Source organism: Equus caballus, chromosome 4 (assembly GCF_041296265.1).
Source record: "Equus caballus isolate H_3958 breed thoroughbred chromosome 4, TB-T2T, whole genome shotgun sequence".
Taxonomy (NCBI): domain Eukaryota; kingdom Metazoa; phylum Chordata; class Mammalia; order Perissodactyla; family Equidae; genus Equus; species Equus caballus.
The window spans coordinates 6,189,660-6,207,267 of NC_091687.1; the positions used below are offsets into that span (position 1 = coordinate 6,189,660).

The 17,608-nt window shown below is 49.7% G+C and overlaps 1 protein-coding gene across 4 annotated transcripts in view; it reads left to right on the forward strand.

Annotated features, from left to right (window-relative positions):
• CDHR3 (cadherin related family member 3) overlaps nucleotides 1–17,608 on the forward strand; it is a 135,780-nt gene that overhangs the window by 75,898 nt on the left and 42,274 nt on the right. For 2 of the 4 annotated variants that reach the window (XM_001491867.5, XM_023638872.2), the window contains exons 1-3: nucleotides 3,084–3,268; nucleotides 11,550–11,752; nucleotides 15,480–15,645. In XM_001491867.5, the coding sequence (XP_001491917.2) occupies nucleotides 3,223–3,268; nucleotides 11,550–11,752; nucleotides 15,480–15,645 (415 nt within the window). In that variant the 5' untranslated portion in view covers nucleotides 3,084–3,222. Of the gene's footprint in view, nucleotides 1–3,083; nucleotides 3,269–11,549; nucleotides 11,753–15,479; nucleotides 15,646–17,608 lie in introns of those variants that run through there. The other 2 variants (XM_070265431.1, XM_070265430.1) reach the window with 1 other exon arrangement.

The window sequence follows — 17,608 nt, forward strand, 5'->3', positions numbered from 1 at the left end:
CGTTGCATGGCCGCCGTCCCTGCCAGCGTGGGCCTGGCCGTGCTGCTGGAATGTGCAGAAGGGGTGCTTGGACACTGGGCCTGGTGTCCCGTCCTAGGGTTTGGTTCCCTGAAACCCATCGTTCTAGCACTGGACGGGTGGGAATCACGGACACGGCTTCCCCACAGACATAAAGGGCACCCGGTTCTCCGGCCAGTCCCCGAGGCCCACAGAGCTGCTAAGGGAGCTGAGCTTTTGAACACCACAGCTGTGTTTCTGCTTCTCATCTTCAGTCTATAATGTTTCAAGTACCTTACAGGTTCTGTAAGTGTTTGTAGGCTGCGAACAGTCCACCCATAGGAAAGTGTGTTCCAAATTCTAAGTCAACGAGTCTTTGGAACACAACTCCTTTGCTAGCAAGTTAGACGCTCGCCATAGCTGGATCCCAGGAAAGTCCCTTTAGATACTCCAACGCCTGGACCACCGCTGGGCCAGACCTTTCACGTGAAGCCAGAGGGGTGCCTGCCCCAAAGGTTCCACCCTGCCTCAGAGCCGCTTGGTTTACCCCACCCGGTGGAACGGGGGACACAGCGTGCCGGAAGGCAGGAATGAGAGAGCCGGGGTCTCTGTGTGATTCTGGCCCAGCCGGGTTCTTGGTGCCAGGACCACGTGCTTTCAGAAGGAGATAGGAGCTGACAGATGGATAACAGAGCGTCATAATGGCAGAAACAACCTGAGCGCTGGAAACAGAAGCTGCAATGACAGGAGGAAAAGCCCTGAACAAATTCTAGGCTATGACCCCTGTGATCCTGGGAGCAGGGAGGGGAGGGAGGGGAGGGCCCCCATCCTGGTGAACACGGGGCGACACGAAGCACGTCGTGCAGTCGGGCTAAAAATTAAACAGATGTGTGTTTCTTTAATTCAAAGTCTTAATTATTCTGACGTTTTCCATAGCTTAATCTGAGCCATCACTTCAGCTTTAATTATGCGTAATGAAATGGATTATTTACGGTAACTAATATGACAGGAAAAACTGAGAGGTGAGAATTGGTAACTTGGCAACTATTTTTCCCTCTTTTCTTTTCAGGCCATGTTTATTGAGGACCTACTGTGTTTCACCCTTTGCCACGGTCTTACTGATGTCCTATTAGGAAAAGAACCTATGGCTAGAGCACATCCTGTGGGCCAGTTTCTTTCACTTCATTATCTCATGGACTGCTTGCAATAATGCTGCGTGGCAAGTATTATTCTCCCTAATTTATAGAAATGGAACTGAGATACTGAAAGGTTAGGCAATTTGCCTAAGGTCACACAGCAAAACCTATGTTTTTTGCCATCTGCCTACTTCAGATGGAAACCTACAGCCTGATGTTCTGAATCTCACTTCCGGCTCTAGACGGAAAAGTCAGCTTTCCCTAAGGGAATAGTTGCTTGTTATTTTAAGCAGGAGAGTGAGTGATCAAAATTGTGCTTTTGGGAAATTACCTGGCAGTTCCTGGAGGATGCATCGGTTGCTGCTGAGACAGTCTAGGCCAGAGACCAGGACCTGGAGCCAGCGGGGTGGCAGGGAAACGAAAAAGAGGCTGCCGGGGGCGCTGTGGAGCGAGCGGGGCCCGAGGAAGTGGACGTGCTGGGCGGGAAAGAAGACAGCCTCGCGGCCCCAAGTTTGAGAAGGAAGATGCGGAGTCCCAGCTGGGCCCCTGACTAGCGGCTTGGTGGGGACAAGTCACAGCACCTCTCTGAGCCTTAGCTTCCTTGTGCCCAGAAGGGGCTGTCGCCAGCTTAGCAGTCTCAGTTCAGGGGCATTTAAGCTGAAATGGTTTTATTTTTCCTCCAGTCATTGTTTTTAACTCACTGCAGTCAAATCTCCCTCTCGTGTCCCTTAATAGTTTGCTTCCTGGTCACTTTCAGTTCTTCATCGTCCACAATAGTTTTCACAACTTCCATCGCAAACTGGACTTCCATCTCGCTTCCCGTCGCTCCCCTGCCCCGAGGCTGGGGCAGCCGGAGCTGGGACCCTGAGTGTGGAGCCTGGGGCGGGGCGGGGTGGAGTGTGGTCTGGCTCCTCCAGGCCTCCTCTCCCTTTGCCCTGGAGTGGAGAGATGTGGGGGAGGGAGAGGAACAGGCCTGAGAGTGACTCCCTAGCTGGCCCCCCTTGCTGTCTCTCTCCGTTGGCCGTGGCAGCTCCTCTGACTCGCACTAACCAACTGGCCAGTGCTTACCTCTGCTTATCCGGATGATGGATGGTTCACTTGTGGGGCACATGTGGACTTCAGGGCCCCTGTGGGGTCTCCCACTGCTCATGCCCTGATGAGGAGGGTCTGGCTCAGTGCGCCCCGCCCCCCTCCTACCAACAGCCTTGGGCTACTGGGCTCTCCTCCCCCAGCGGGCAGTTCTCATGGGTGAGGGGCAGGAGAGGGGGGTCCACGTCTGGCTTCCTTCCGCTGGGTCCACTGCTATTCTAGCACAGCACGGAGAGGGGATGGGCTGCTCCACTGCCTCCTCCTGCTGTGCTGCTGAGTGGAGGCTGTTTGACTCACCCGGCCTTCTAGCCTGGCACGGGGCTGCATGGGGCATGAAAGCACGGTGTAGGGCAGCGCCTGGCCCTGTGGGACCGGTCATATCCCTCCCCGGTGGGCAGAAGCCTCATTACTCAGTAATCTTCCTCCATCGACTTCCTTGAGGGCTGGAGGGGCGGTGGTGATGGATGGAGTCAAAGGGCGGCGTATGGCCAGGAGTCTGCCTTGAGGAGGGGTCTGGTCCCAGCTCTGAGTCCTTCTCATCAATTCAGGACTGCAGAAAAATTCCCACTTCCCCACCCTTCTTCCGAGAAAGACAAGACGCCTGGGCACAGGGCGATGGCGACCATCGTGGATGACTATGCTCAGGTCCAACTTTCACCGTCATCTCAGGGTCTCGGCTCTTTCTGTGTTCTTTGGACTTCTTTTGGGACCCTCTGTTGAGACACTCGGTGGGCGTGGACTTTTAAGGACTCTGCTGACCAGGGCTGGTTCTCTGGCCCCCTGGGTACCCTGCGGTCACAGAGGCAGGTAATCAAAGAACAAACAGTCCTGTGGTGTTTGGAGTCTCCCTGAGTTACCACCAGAGCCTCTGTTTGATTTCTTGCCTAGCAACAAAACCAGGAGGGGGAGATGGGTGGCATCTGCAATAAACTTCAGGTGTGAGGCAGGATTCAGCCCTGGGTGATATTCTGGAAGCACGCACAGACGCCCGCTCTCTAACATGCAGGACGCGGTCACTCTCCTGGTTTTCCTGGGTGCCGTGGCAGGTAGGGGCTCCATTCTGCCACCTTGCTGGGCCTACTCGGTTTGCATGACATCTTTGGTGATAAAGTCTGGAAAGAGGAAACGGCCTGTGGGAGGCCTTGTTCGGCTTCTCTGCCCTGATGAGGGAGATGATGGAGCAAGAAAGAGCCCCGGGAGGCTGGGCTGGCGGTCCTCTGGAGAAGACGGTGCCTACAGAAGCCACAGGCCAGTCTGCAGCCATGTGTGCACGTCTTCACTCTCCGTCTTTGTTGACTGGCCTGTGCTGAAAGTCGTTCCAAGAGCTAAGGTCGGGAAAATGATGTTCATAGCGGAGTTTTGTGTGTATCTCAAGTCAGTCTTTGTGGAGATTCTGGACTTTCTTTGGAGCCCTTTTGGGGCAACCTGAGGTTGGCAAATCATCCTGTGGGAAAACGAGGAATGAGGGGCTATTGTCTTAGTCTTGAGCAAAGAAAATGTCTCCTGATAGAAGAGCTAAGGGTTCAACCCAGTGCTTCTCGCCTTCCCTCCTCCTTATTCCAGAGCTTCGAGAATCTTGGATGATCTTTTTAATGTTGTCAGCTTAGATTATCGAAATGGAGCTTTTTAAATTAAATCTTATTTTTGAATAGGTAGTATATGCATAATGTATGGAATTCAATCATGTTGAATTTGCAGATTAATTTTGGGATAATTTACATCTTTGATGAGTTATGGAGTGAAACGCTCAGAGGAGTGTCTGGTACATAGTAAATGCTTAGTAAATGTGAATGATCATTATGCATGAGGTTGCATCTTCCTATCCAAGAATAGGGTTCTAGATACTTGTTCAGGTCTGCGTTTGTTTTCTTCAGGAGTATTTTATTTCCTTCATATAGATCTTGCACATTCTAATTACATTTATTTTTAGTTCTTCCTTTTACTTTTTCTTTTTTTTGCATTTGTAAATGGAATTTTTTCTTCCCTTGTATTTTTTTTTTTTGGTGAGAAAGATTGGCCTCTTTTTGCTGAGGAAGATTGGCCCTGAACTAACATCTGTGTCAATCTTCCTCTATTTTGTATGTGGCACGCTGTCTCAGCATGACTTGACGAGTGATGGTTAGGTCCGCGTCCAGGATCCGAACCCACAAACCCCAGGCTGCCAAAGCTGAGTGCACAAACCCAAGGACTATGCCGTGGGGCCGGCCCATGCCTTCTATCTTTTAATTGATTGCTATGTAATGTATGGAAGTCTATTAATGGATTATAATAAGATAATCGTTTTTCAGTTGATGCTCATGCATTTTCCAGGTTTGAAAATAATAAACATTTGTGCTTTTCCTATCTCATTTCTTTCTCTTGTCTAATTACCAGGCTTGTACTTTCAGAGCGTTGGTAAACAATGCTAAGAGTGTGCATTCTTGTCTTGCTCCCCATTAAGCATGACGCTAGTTTTTGGTGTGAAATAGAAATGTCTTACACATTAAGGAGATAGCTTTTATTCTTATTTAGGGTATTTATTTCTACATCAAAATGCATTTTTAATTCAAATGCTTTTTCGAGATCTATGAAAATGATCATTTGATTGCCCTCTTTGATCTGCTAATAAGACAAATCAGTAGGTGGGTTTCCTAACATCTAGGCCTCTTCCTCCCGGGCTTTCAGACCCGGCCGAGGGCGGAGGAGCTGTGGGTGTGAAGCTGGGCCTCGAGCAGCTCCGACTTTCGCTTGAAGTAAACATTGGAGATTTTCCCAGAAATATAGGCTTTTAGGACCGTAATCATCCGAGTGAAGAGGTGACATTTTTGTTACTGGGGAAGAGTGAAGTTGGGAAGAGCTCAGTGGGTCACACTGACCACTGTCATTTGGAACTTTATCATCAATTGTGAGAAAGGAACAGATGCAAAGGTTTGCAAAAAATAGTTGAGATTTCTTACAAAAACCGCATTCAAATTCCTCCCTCTCCAAAAGACCACACACCGTAGCGTGCTTTCACTTCCACAGTCAAATCTTATTTTTCAGAAGGTCTCGCCTTTTTTTGTGAGTCTGAGAACATGATCCTTACCCACTCTCTCAAACACCAGGGTCACACAGGACAAGGAGAGAGGGGTGGGCAGCCACACTAGTCCCTGCCTTCAGGATACTGGAAGCAGGCATCACCATAATCATCTTACACAAAGTAACAGCCTCCAGTATTCTCTTGCGCTCATTTGGTCTAACTACTATGCATCCTCCAAGGCCCAACTCAGCCCCACCTCCCCCAGGGAGCCTTCCCGGATTGCCCCAGCTCTTGCTGGAGGCTCTTTCCGCTGCACCCTGGAGCTCCCCTTGCCTGCACGTGGAATGCATGCCAAGGGTGCCTAACGCAGAATAAGGGCTCGACAAAAGGTGACATGAGGGATCATTCTGTGATTCCTCTGTTATGTGTCTGTCTTGTTGCCTTAACTGGAAGGCCAGCCCTGCAATAACAGGTTTCCTATCTCTGACTGCTCTGTGGTCCCCGAGTGCCACATCATACAGTGTATCCAAAAATTTTTATTGTTTTTGTTCATCGTTGTCCTGTTTTTGGTCCTGTTTTTTTTTTTTTCACCTTTACTGATACTCCCCACATACAGAAATTTAGGTCTTCTGCCTGCTTAGTATTGGCATTTAAATTAGCTTCTGTCCTCTGCACCTCCTATTAAGATGAGGGAAATGGAATAGTTTCTTTTGGGGATGCTATAGTGCTCCATTCCAACAGCAGCTTACAAAGGAAGGCCTCCCATGAGCGTGAATGAGACAAGGCCCCCAGCTCTAGCAGGGGAGAAGAGTCGAGACCAAACAATCTTCTGGCTCCATCAGTACCAAAGGAGCACGTGCCCCTCTTGGGAGGTGGACAACTCGCAAAGAACCATCGGTGTATTTAAACCCGCTGCACGCTGAAGCCGTCTGCATTTCGAGAAAGCCTCTGGGGAACTAGCTTTTGTATTATTCTTACGGAAATGAAAAATGCCGGGGTGTTTAGTGAAAGAAGGGTTCCTCAGTAGCTGGAAGATCCACATGAACATGACAAGGGACCAGGCCTACCAACCTGAGTTTTGTCTACCGAGCACCGGGCGTGAGGCCATCCAGGTCTCTTCAGGATGTCCCCCAAGCTGCCATCTGGGCCTGACCCTCTGCTGGACAGTGTCGGGAAATCAAAAAGAGGCCCAAGACTCTGTGTCTCCGGCTCCTTGAGGAACTGGGTGCGACCCCTTCTTAATGCTCTCACTCTTTGAAAAGGCAGGAAAATGCAGTGCGTTTCCAGAAAATCTCTCTGTCAGCCGATTAATCCTATAAAGGGGGGTCCAAAGAATGTTGCAAAAGGTTTCCACTTCTGTCATGTCACTTTCCTGCTCAGAGTCGACTTCAGACGAGCAGAAGGCCATCCCTCCTCTCGGCTCTCCCTCCGTCCTCCTTCCCAGGGCAACCGGCTGTCTGCTCCTGCCTCCAGCTCAGGCGCTCAGCCCCTGGAATCCAACTGTGTGTGTTTCCGCCTCAGAGGAGTTGGAAGAGGGTTGTGAGAAACCAGCCCTTCTCAGGCCAGGACCACTGATGCTCCAAGGCAAACGTACCTTTCTCTTCTACTTATGACCTGGTGTAATTTACAGAATCTCTGGTACAGTCACCGTCTTTTCCTCGGTGTCCTACAAAGGGCTCCCCTCTATTAGCCTTGCCTGTTATGGATGAGCGCCCTAAAAGGGGGTGGGCCAGCATCCCATCCAGGAAGGTAGCCATTGTGGAAATTAACGACACAGGAAGGCATTGCACATACCCAAACAACAACATCCTATAAAGTTTTACAGTTTGTCTAGTGTATGCATTTTCTTATCCGGTTCCTGGGCTGTGGGAGTGAGTTCCAGCAGGCCTGGGATTAGCCTGGGTTGCTTGGCTAAAGTTCCTGCACAGAACTGACCCCGGGTCAAGGAAGGCATGAAGAGTGCTGATTGACAATGTTGCTTTGTAACCAGGGGTCCCCGGAGGATGGGAACGGTCTGTACCTGCCTGTGAGCATTGTTTATTGATACCAGGAAGACAGATGATTAGGAGCTGGTCTCAGTGAGACCCTCGAAGGGCCCTGCTGTTGAGGATGGTTATGTAACAAGATGGCACCTCCATGACCAGCAGAATGTGCAAATGTCCAGCAGAAACTCTATTTTGGACTCCCTGGTTCCCAGGTACTAGCGGATATGTCAGTGGTTCCTGATCCAAGCAACTGCGTTTTGTCATGGCCCTCAGGGAAAAGAGGACAACAGGAGCTGGCACCAGCCTCTCCGGTCCTCAAGCCATGAGGCAGCCTTTCGCTGTGACGCATATTCTTACTCGAATGATGTTGCTAGACTTCCGCCTTTTTCTGTAATGAACTGTAGATCTGTAAGCGTTCTCATTTGGGTCCAGTGAGTCGTCTTTAGCAATTGAACCCTGTTTAATGGCTGCTGTTAGTGCAATACTGCAGCCCTGAGAGAGAGAGTTGACAGAGGGCCTCAGAGAAGTTAAGGAACCCGCTCAAGGCCACACAGTCAAGTAGTGGCAAGACTCAACTTAGCAAGTTCTTTTCGCCACACTCCTCGGATGTCTTTGACTACTGTTTTGATTAGTTACTAGAGACAAGGAAGAGGTCTTTCTTGAGTGACAGTCTCAGGCAAGTGGTGCCCTGTGTATTGAAAGCAGGCCTCTAAGTTGGAGCAGCTACATCCCTGGAAGGAGATGATGGCATCGCCCGCATCCCTGAACCACGTCATCACTTTTGGTGTCGGAGGCCCAGGGTGCCAGCTTCCTCCCTTATAACTGAGGCTGCGGAGGCCTTAATTATTCCAACACAGGCTGGGAGGGGACCTCGTTGGTCCATTTCTAGCAAGACAGTGATTTTGCTCGTTTCGAAACTAGTGGGCACATCATCTATCCAGATCTTAACCACAAGCGAGGTGTTTTCAGAGGGCTCAGCGACTGATCATAAATCTCGGCACGCTTTTTCTTTTTCAAAGTGTACGCTTCAAGCAATTCTAATTTGGTTCTTAATTAAGATGCATGTGTAAGTCAAATCCCATTAAGGCCTCTTTCTTGCTCTCCAGCGCGCAGACCACCAAAGAAAGTTCGGAAGCCCAGCCTGGGAAGGCAAGTACGTAGCATCCTCGGGAGAGCTGGCCCTTGGCTCCCCACCTTCCCTCTGCCACTGGTTAGCTGGTGCCATAGGACATATCCCTGAACTCATCCGTATAATGAATGGGTTGAACATTTGTGAATCTTTTATCTTATTAATGCTCTGTTTTTAAGATATGGGCCTTAACCACTCATCATGATAATTATTACCACTATGGTTATTACTGCTGCCACTACTGCTTTTCTAACAGCAAGGGAGCTGAAGGAACTGGGTGTCCAACTAAGAGCTGGGAGATCCCAGCTTGGCCACCTTTCTCATCAGTGTCCCCAGAGCATCTGCCCCAAAGTGTTTAGGATTCAGTCGCATGACCCTGGCACACACGACCTTGCCCTTGGAAGAAAGGCCACCAGAGGAAGAGCAGAACATCTCCAGCAAGAATGGCAGCAGAGAGGGCACAGCCAAGGACACAGTCTGGGCTTGTCCATCCATGGACCAGGCAGTGCCCAACACAAATTGCTTGAGGGGCACTAGCTATATCCATTTTTTGCTCCAAAATATCTCTCTCGCTGCCATGTGAAATATGATCATTCACAGTCAACTGTGAGAAGCTCTACAGCTGTAAGGAGGCGGCACGGGGCCCTGCCAAGAGCCCTGTCCTGCGAGTCAGACGCTTGCGGTTGGAAGGCTGGTTCTTTCATGGGATTCGTCCCTCGAACCCAGGGCTTATTGGAATTAGAATTAACCCAAAAATCAATGGATACGCTCCCAGCGAACCAACTCTGGAGCTGTCAGCTTCCCTGGCCTCCCCAGTTCCCCAAGGAGAGACAGCAAGGTTGGTGGCCACGGTAATCTGCCTGTTGAGGGTGAGGCTGTGGAAAGCCCTGGGTGGGGCTTAGCAAGCCTCTCATCCCCGAGCCCACATCAAGCTAATACTCCAGCACAATCCCTTACATTACTCCAAAAACGGGGTCTTACAGAGCACATCCCTCAGATCTGATGGTTGCTTTGAGGGTCCAATTTCTTACCAGCCACCAGTGCCATCGTGCTACGCTGTTGCCAGGTCATGGAAGAAACCTGATGTATCACGTGACCGACCACAGGCAAGGGAAGGCGGGGGGCACTTTGAGACAAATTGCCTACCTTGCATTTTGCTTACGACTGTCTCGTCCTGCTGAACAGTGAGAAACCACTGTCAGGACAGCTCAGGGTGGGCCCTGGTGACCTTCAGTTGTGGGAAGAGAGGGCATGAGGGAATTGTGCCTAAAAAACCCAACCCACCAAAGCCATCTATTATTTGGCTCATTTTGAAAAACTATTTTGGGGAACTTTTTCCCTCTCAATATTCCAAGCATATTATTCTGCTCCTGGTTTTTCTCACAAGAATGCTATGATATTGAAGTCAATTTTAACAGATTAGAAAAATCTATTTGTATTCACATCCTAAACCTCAGCTGTTCTGATATTTCTGAGTCCTTGTACAGTCCTTGTCCATAAAACTGGATAATTCCGTGAGCAAAAATAACTTATGCATAATGCATTTTCGTCTCTAAACGAAATAACATGATTTTAGATTTGTGAAAGCTTGTATCAATGGGTGTGCTTATACTTCACTTTTTCTTACATTTCTATTTACTCTTATGCACCCCCCCAAATTTAAAATAAAAACAGCCTCTTAAAAAAACCCAACATTTTTCCATGTCTTGTTCGTTTCTAGAAATTTTGCCCCTTTCAGTGGGACGGATTCTGTCCCTTTTGTACCTCTTCCCGTTCCAGATGGTTTGCCCCAGTGGCTAACGGCAGCCAAGATCCGAAGCTGGCTGAGAAGCTGGGCTTCAAAGTCAATGTTGGCTTTGTTATCCATTCCTCCCTCTGTGTCCTTCAGCTCAGTTTCCTCATCTGTAAAATGATGACATTAGTACCTATCTGAGAAGGTGGTTTTGAGGAGTAAATGACAGAAAGGATTTTGCATTATGCCCTTATTTGGAACAAATGGTAATTATATGAATTTCCTAGGGCTGTCGGAACAAATTACCACAAACTGGATGTCTTAAAACAAGAGAAATTTATTTTCTGACAGTTTGGGAGACCGGAAGTCTGAAATCAAGTTGTCGGCAGGGTTGGTTCCTTCTAGAAGCTCTGAGGGAGAACCTGCTTCCTGCCTACCTCCTAGCTTCTGCTGGTTGCTCACCATTCCTTGGTGCATCACTTCAGTTTCTGCCTCTGTCATAACATGGCCTTCTTCCTTCTGTGTGTGTCTCCAGCTCCTGTCCTCTTCTTATAAGGATATCAGTTGTTGGGTTTAGGGCCCACCCTAATCCAGGATGACCTCTTCTTAACTAATTACATCTGCAAAGATTCTGTTTCCAAATAAGGTACATTCTGAGGTCCTGGGCGGACACGAATTTTGGGGGGCACACTAATCAACCCCCTAAAGTGACCATCATTATGAAAGAACACGACCTGTTGCTCTCCTCTGTACTGGCGAAGTCTTACAGAGTGTCAAGGGGACCTTCAAAGGTCCCAAGGCTTTCCTGGAAGAAACTCAGGCTTTCCTGAGTTGTAGAATTCTCTGTCTGTAAGGCAGTTGAACGCGGTTCACACGCCTTCCCTGGGTCTCTCATTTCCTTCTCTGAGAAATGGGAGTTAATCTGTCAATCAGGACGTGCTGATTGACTCTGCATGGTGCCCACAGCATTCAATAATAACGAATAATTGTCCTTGAGATGCTGTATGGTTTCACGGTTTCAGGGCTCTCCAGTCATGCACGCTCAGTTCTCAGATGACCTCATGAGTCAAACACTGACACAGAGAAGGAAAATAAACTCTTGTAAACTACCAGGACGTCATGGCCAGACTAGGTCCTTCTAGTGGGCGTCTCTCTCCTAAGCTGTCATTTTCTCTTTCCCTGGCTCTTCACAAAGACTGGGAGAAAAGGGAAGGGAAGCATGGAGACAAGAGAAAAGCAGCAGCTTTATTTACAGAAGGACAGGAGCGGATTTCATGGCCGTTTGGTGGTGGTGGTTTTCTTGGCTCTGAGAAGATCTCGCATTCCCATTCCAGCTCTTGGCAAGAGTATCGGCTCTTGGGGAGTGACCAGGTTCCATCGTTGCCCCGAGTTACGAATTGAAGCCACAGACGGAGCTGTTAAGCCCCTGCTCCCAGCACGAGGCTTTGTGCTCACTTTGTTTGCCTCCTTTGTAAATCCACAGTGGGAGAGGCGCTACACCTCGTCCACTTGCCCGCTACGAGCAACGTGGCTGAGAACTCTCCACCGGGGACCACAGTGCACGCGTTCTCCGTGAATTTATCAGCATCCCTGTCACCTGTGATCCCAGGGTTTCCCCAGATAATCAACTCGAGCCCCCTCACTGAGGCCTTCAGGGTGAACTGGCTGTCGGGCACTGACTTCCAGGTAAGCACCATCCTACCTGCAATGGGAGTCGTCTGCAAAGAGAGGTCCTGAAGATGGGGGTGGATGGGATTCTAGATCAGTGACCGTTTCCTCCTCTTTCCCAGGTTTCATCTCCCCTCTCATAAGATCCAGAAGTCCTGTTTGGGGCACCCTAGAGTTTAGGGCCTCTGAGGCCTTTGGACCTTTCTCCACTTAAGCCAGTCCCAGTGAACACTGTGCTCAATTTGTTAGAAAAAACAGGCTTGTTTCCCATTGCCAACTGCCCTCACCTGAGAACAGGTGTTAGGTGCGCCGACAGTGACTAAACCCTTTGGGTGGGATCATTTGAGTGTTGACCTCCTTAAAACAGGGCCCTGATGAACCCGTGTCTGGTGACACTGCTCGTCTATGATCCCATGATTTTCAGCAGGCAATCCACCAGGAAACTTACTTAACACGGAAGAACACACCCTTAGTGAGAATATGAGCCTAAATGTCCAGCTCTACTCTGTGAATGTTTCCTCTTGGGTGATTCAGAGCCAATCATTCACATTCAAGAGCCATGCCCCGGTGCCCGCTCTGCTCTGTTTTCTAGCTGGTCATTTGAGTCTTTCCCAAAGTCGTCCCTTCTCCTTGGGCAGGACAAACCTGCTCATCACATATTTTCCACTGGCAACCCCAGAGGCCTTCTATGGATGTCCTTGGGGTCCAGGGGTCTGGACCTGCTTGTGCTTGAGGATCCCCGCCCCTACCCTTTTCCTCACCTGGCAGAGGACCTCTTACAGATAGCATCAGCCCTGCCCCTTGTCCCGACGGCCATGGCCTGGCATTCTCGTGGGACCCAGTGGGCCCAGCCTGCTTGGCCTAGGCTTGTTGCCTCCTTGAGGTGCACACTGGGTGCTCTGTAACCCAGCTGATCGTGAGAGTCACTAGGGGGCTTTGAAAAACTGTGCCTATCCGGGCCCCAGAGCAGACCTGTGGAATTTACAACGTGAGGGCCAGAGTCCAGGCATTGATGTTCTCGGCCCCCAGGGTGGGCCCTCTGGTGTATAGGGAGCACACATTCAGGCAGTCTTCCCCTCAGCACCAGGTGTCCATTCCTGGGCCCCACAGGCTGGTTCCGCACCTTACCTGCTCCCCTGACAGCTGGATCCTCTCTAACAGCTGCTGCTCGTCTGTTCCCACCAGCCTTGCCAATTGCTTGCGCCTAGAGAGCACATGGTACATGCTGGACGCTGTTGAAAGGGCTTCATATGTCTTTACTCTTATGACATTCAAATCCGTCCCGTGATTTTAGATGTATTATTACCCCCTTTTTACAGATGGGGAAGATGAAGCAAAGCTTAACAGAGGGGTTAAGAAACTTGCCCTTGGATGCACAAGCTATTAGGCAGCTGAGCTGAAATTGGAACCCAGACACCCTGGCTTTCGAGCTTTCGCTATTTTTTAAAACAGCTTTGTTGAGATATAATTCACATAGCATGCAATTCACCCATTTAAAGTGTACATTTTAGCAGTTTTCACTCTATTTACAGACCATCACCACGATCTAATTTTAGAACATTTTCTTCACCCCAGAATGAAACCTTGAATCCATTAGCAGTCACTCCTATGTCCCTTACCCTGCCAATCCCTGGCAACCACCAATCTACTTTCTGTCTTCGTGATTTGCCTATTCTGGACACTTCATACGAATGGAATCATATTATACGCAGTCTTTAATAACTGGCTTCTTCTACTTAAGCATAAGGTTTCAAGGGTCATCCATGTTGTGGCATGGACCAGTACTTCGTTCCTTTTTCTGGCTGAATAATATTCCACTGCGTGGATATACCACATGTTGTCTATCCATTCATCAGGTGGCAGGCCTTTGGGTTGTTCCTGCCTGAGAGCTCTCCTTCTCAGGCTCTAGAGTCCACTGCCTTCAAAGATGATGATGACCTGCTGCTTCAGATTTGCAGAAGTTCTAAAGTACATTCATGTCCTGATCTCTTGATTGTTACTACTAACACTAATATTAACACTTTTTAAATTTTAGAATTTTTAATAGAATAAGTAAAAAAAATAAAAAATTTGAAATTGGTGTTTTAGAAATAAGGTGAAGACACAGCAAGGTTAATTGATTTGTCCAAGATCACAGACCATAAAGGATGAAACCGGAGGTTTACTCGGGTCTTCTGACTCGCAATCTCAGTCTCTTTCTCCTATGTGACCGTGCATACCCCCTGCTGTTTTGGAGAGCCCCAAATCCTCCCCTCTGGGGCCTGCCCCTCCCATAGTCCATGGATTTAAACAGGGCTGTCAGTCAGGGAAGAATTCCATCCCGTTCCTGACCTCTAGAAGTGGAGAACGTCTTAGCTCCCTGACTCATCCAGACTCAAGTGTTCAGCGTCAGAGCTCGTTCCCAGGCCAAGGGGCTGTCAGCAGGTGATGCTGTGGTAAAGGATGTGTGCGAGCTCGGGCTGCGGGCTTAGCAGGAAGCCGGGGTATAAATCAGGAAATAGGGACCTCGTGGCCCCGGGGCTGCTCTGGTGACATGTGCTCACTGAACGGTTGTTTACTATCTAATGATAATAGAGTCAGCGTTTGCTGCGTGCTTGCTCGGTGCCAGGCGGTGATCTAAGTATTGCATGGATTAGCTCCTTGAGTCCTCACAACAACCCGCTACACTAGATGCTCTTATTATCCCATTTCACAGATGGAGACATTGAGGCACAGAAAGGTGAAGCGCTGGGAAGGCTGGACTTTAAAGCCAGTCGGTCTGGCTCCAGCGTCTACACTCTTGACCCCTGTGTTGTGCTGCCTCTCACCTGCCCCATGCCAGGCACGGGGAGAGGCCATCTCCACCTACGTGTGATACCGGGCTCACCTTGCTTGTGGGTGGAGACAGACTACCTCGTTTTCCCTCTCAACCATCCTCCATTCGTTCTCCTTCCCCCATGCACACTCATTCATATCAGTGGCAGTCCTCTCTTTCCTTAACCAATCCAGATCTCACAAAGTCAAACACAGTACCTGCCACCTCCTCCATGAAGACTTCTCTGATTAAACACAGCTCACAAGGAACTTTTGCCCCCTGATTTTCCACAGTCCTCTGATATAGTCCTTTGTTATCATACTTTGTATCGTACTTCAGCTGTTTAACCAGGGCAAGAATTACCTACCTAATTATAATCAAGTGGAAACAAAATCAGGGAAAGGAAAAGTGACTTTCCCAAGGTCACACAGAAGTTCCGTGGTGGAAGTGAGATTGGGGCTGAGTGCTCTCCTCACTGCAGGATGCTGAGTGCCTCCTGCCCGGCTCCAGTCATATTAACAACCAAAAGTTCCCATCAGCAGAACCACGACATTTATGAAGTTTAGTCCTTGATGCCCAAAGGGCCCTGGCCTTCTGGAACTCCTCAGGCTAAGCTGGCGGCAGGGATGAGCATACTGATGTGAGAGGTCACATGCTGGCCTCAGCTACCCTCAGCAGAGCCCTCCCACCACGGCCCGCTGCTAAGGGACTTGTCCAGAAGCCTACGCCAAGTCTTCCTTCGGTCGATGGAACCAGGATGTCTGCTGAGTACTTTTCTTCAGCATCACACACAGGAGTCGCTTTAGTGAAGCGTCGTGGGGCTTGTGCTGTGAGCGCAAGATGGTTTCCGGGATGCTAGCTGCTTCCTTCCTGGTAATATCCCTTTGCAAAATGTGTGCATCCCAAACAGATCTTTCCCACGGTTACCAAGAATTCTGCATTTGCTTTTAGGTCGTCACCACTGGGAAGGAACGACTAGATTTCGAAACAGGACCAAACATATTTGATCTGCAGATTTATGTTCGGGATGACGTTGGCGTCACTGACCTGCAGGTCCTGACTGTCCAGGTAACAGATGTGAACGAGCCGCCTCAGTTTCAAGGCAACTTGGCAAAAGGTAAGGTCTCCTGGGGTGTGCATTGCAGCCCACATGGTGGCATCAGGGAGGACCCTGGGGGACAGAGCACAACAGAGAAGTGAATCAATGAGCAGCTGTTTCCTGGGAAAAGGCAGCTGCTTAATGAGCAGGGAATAAATGAAAGGTCCTCCAGCCCGGCCTCTCGACAGTTTCCAAAGCCCTTCACACCCGTGGTTTCTCTTGGGCCTCTCCCAGTCCTGGGGAAGAAACGGAGGCTGGGGACCTCAAGTGCGTCATTCTGGAGGAAACTTGGCCCAGCCAATTGTAGGCTCCTCACCGTGTCCTGCAGTCATTGGCTGGCTTGTTTGTTCTCCTCATGGACACTGACACCCTAAGAACAGTGTGTGTCCGGGGTCTGCTACAGAGTAGGGACAATACCGGGGACTGGAGCATAGGGTCACTGCCTGCCATGATCTGTGATCTCGCTCAAGCTCCTGGCTTTGAACACCATCCACGTGCTATTGACAACCCCAGGGCCTATCATTTTGGTCCAGGCTCTCCCTTGAACTCCTGACTCAAATATACAACTGTCTTACCCAACATCTCCATTTGGATGTTTAATAGACATCTGCAATATTGTGATTTATAATAAGAAATATGTCTTTGGTCTTCAACCCCATTCCTGGCACAGAGTTCCTAAAACCTTTGCATCTCCTAAGTGACTAGACTTTTGTTATGTTAATGAGGTCACCTCTGGACCTCACCTAAGGAGGATGGGCTGGCCACCAGAGGAACCAGCCATGTGATCAGGGGGTTGGAACTTTCAGTCCCACCACCCAACGTCCAGGGAGGGGAGAGGGCTAGAGATTGAGTTCAATTGAGTTCAATTGCCAATGGCCAATGATTTCATCAATCATGGCTACGTAATGAAGCCTCCATAAAAACCCAAAAGGACCGGGTTTGGGGAGCTTCTGGGTTGGCAAACACGTGGAGATTCAGTGTGGTTCTCTCAGAGAGGGTGTGGGAGCGCCTCGCTCTTTCCCCGTCCTGGGCGCTGTGCACCTCCTCCATCTGGCTCTTCCTGAGTTACATCCTTTTACAATAAAGCAACAATCTAGTAAGTCAACTGTTTCCCTGAGTTCTGTGAGCTGCTCTAGCAAATTAGTCGAACTCGAAGAGGAGGTCGTGGGAACCTCCAATCTATAGCCAGGTGGTCAGAGGTACGTGTGACAATCTGGACTTGTGGTTGGCATCTGAAGACGTGCCCCCAAACCAAACTCCCGACTCCCACTCCGTTCCCCCCCCCCCCACCGTCCCTGCCCACATCTGCCTCTCTGGTGTCTTTAGTTAATGGCAGCTCCATCCTTCCAGTTGCTTGGCTCAAAAACTTGAAGTCATTCTTGACTCTCTCTGTCTTTCACACCCAACATCAAAGCCATTAGGAGATCTCTCCGCTTCTAAATCTATGCAGGGTCCCACCCTTCCCCAGCATCTCCACCTCTACCACCATGGCGCCCGCCACCAATCGCGTCTTGCATGGATTGTGGCCGGCCAACGGGCCTCCCTGCTCGGCCCTTGCCCCCCTCTGTCTCTTCTCCATACAGTGGCCAGAGGGATCCTGTTCAGACATCCTCTGCTTAAAACCCAACAAGAACTTCCATGTCCCTCAAAAGGAGAGCGAGAGCTCCTTAAGGCTCCATCAAATCTGGTGAGCCGGTCCCCCCACGTCCTCTCCCACACGTCTCTGCCCTCCTGCTCTGCTGCAGTCCTGCCTCCTCCCCCGTCTGTGAAGACCCCAGGCACGCCCCTGCCTCAGCATCTGTGCATTTGCAGCTTCCTCCTCCCTTTCCTCCTTCTCTCCATGGCTCCTCCACATTTCTTTAAGAATCTCCATTCCAATGCCAGCGAACCTTCCATAACCGCTCTATTTATCATTGTAACCCAACTCACAACACTCCTTTGCCTGACTTTTCTCCATAGCACTGCTCACTAACATTCACAT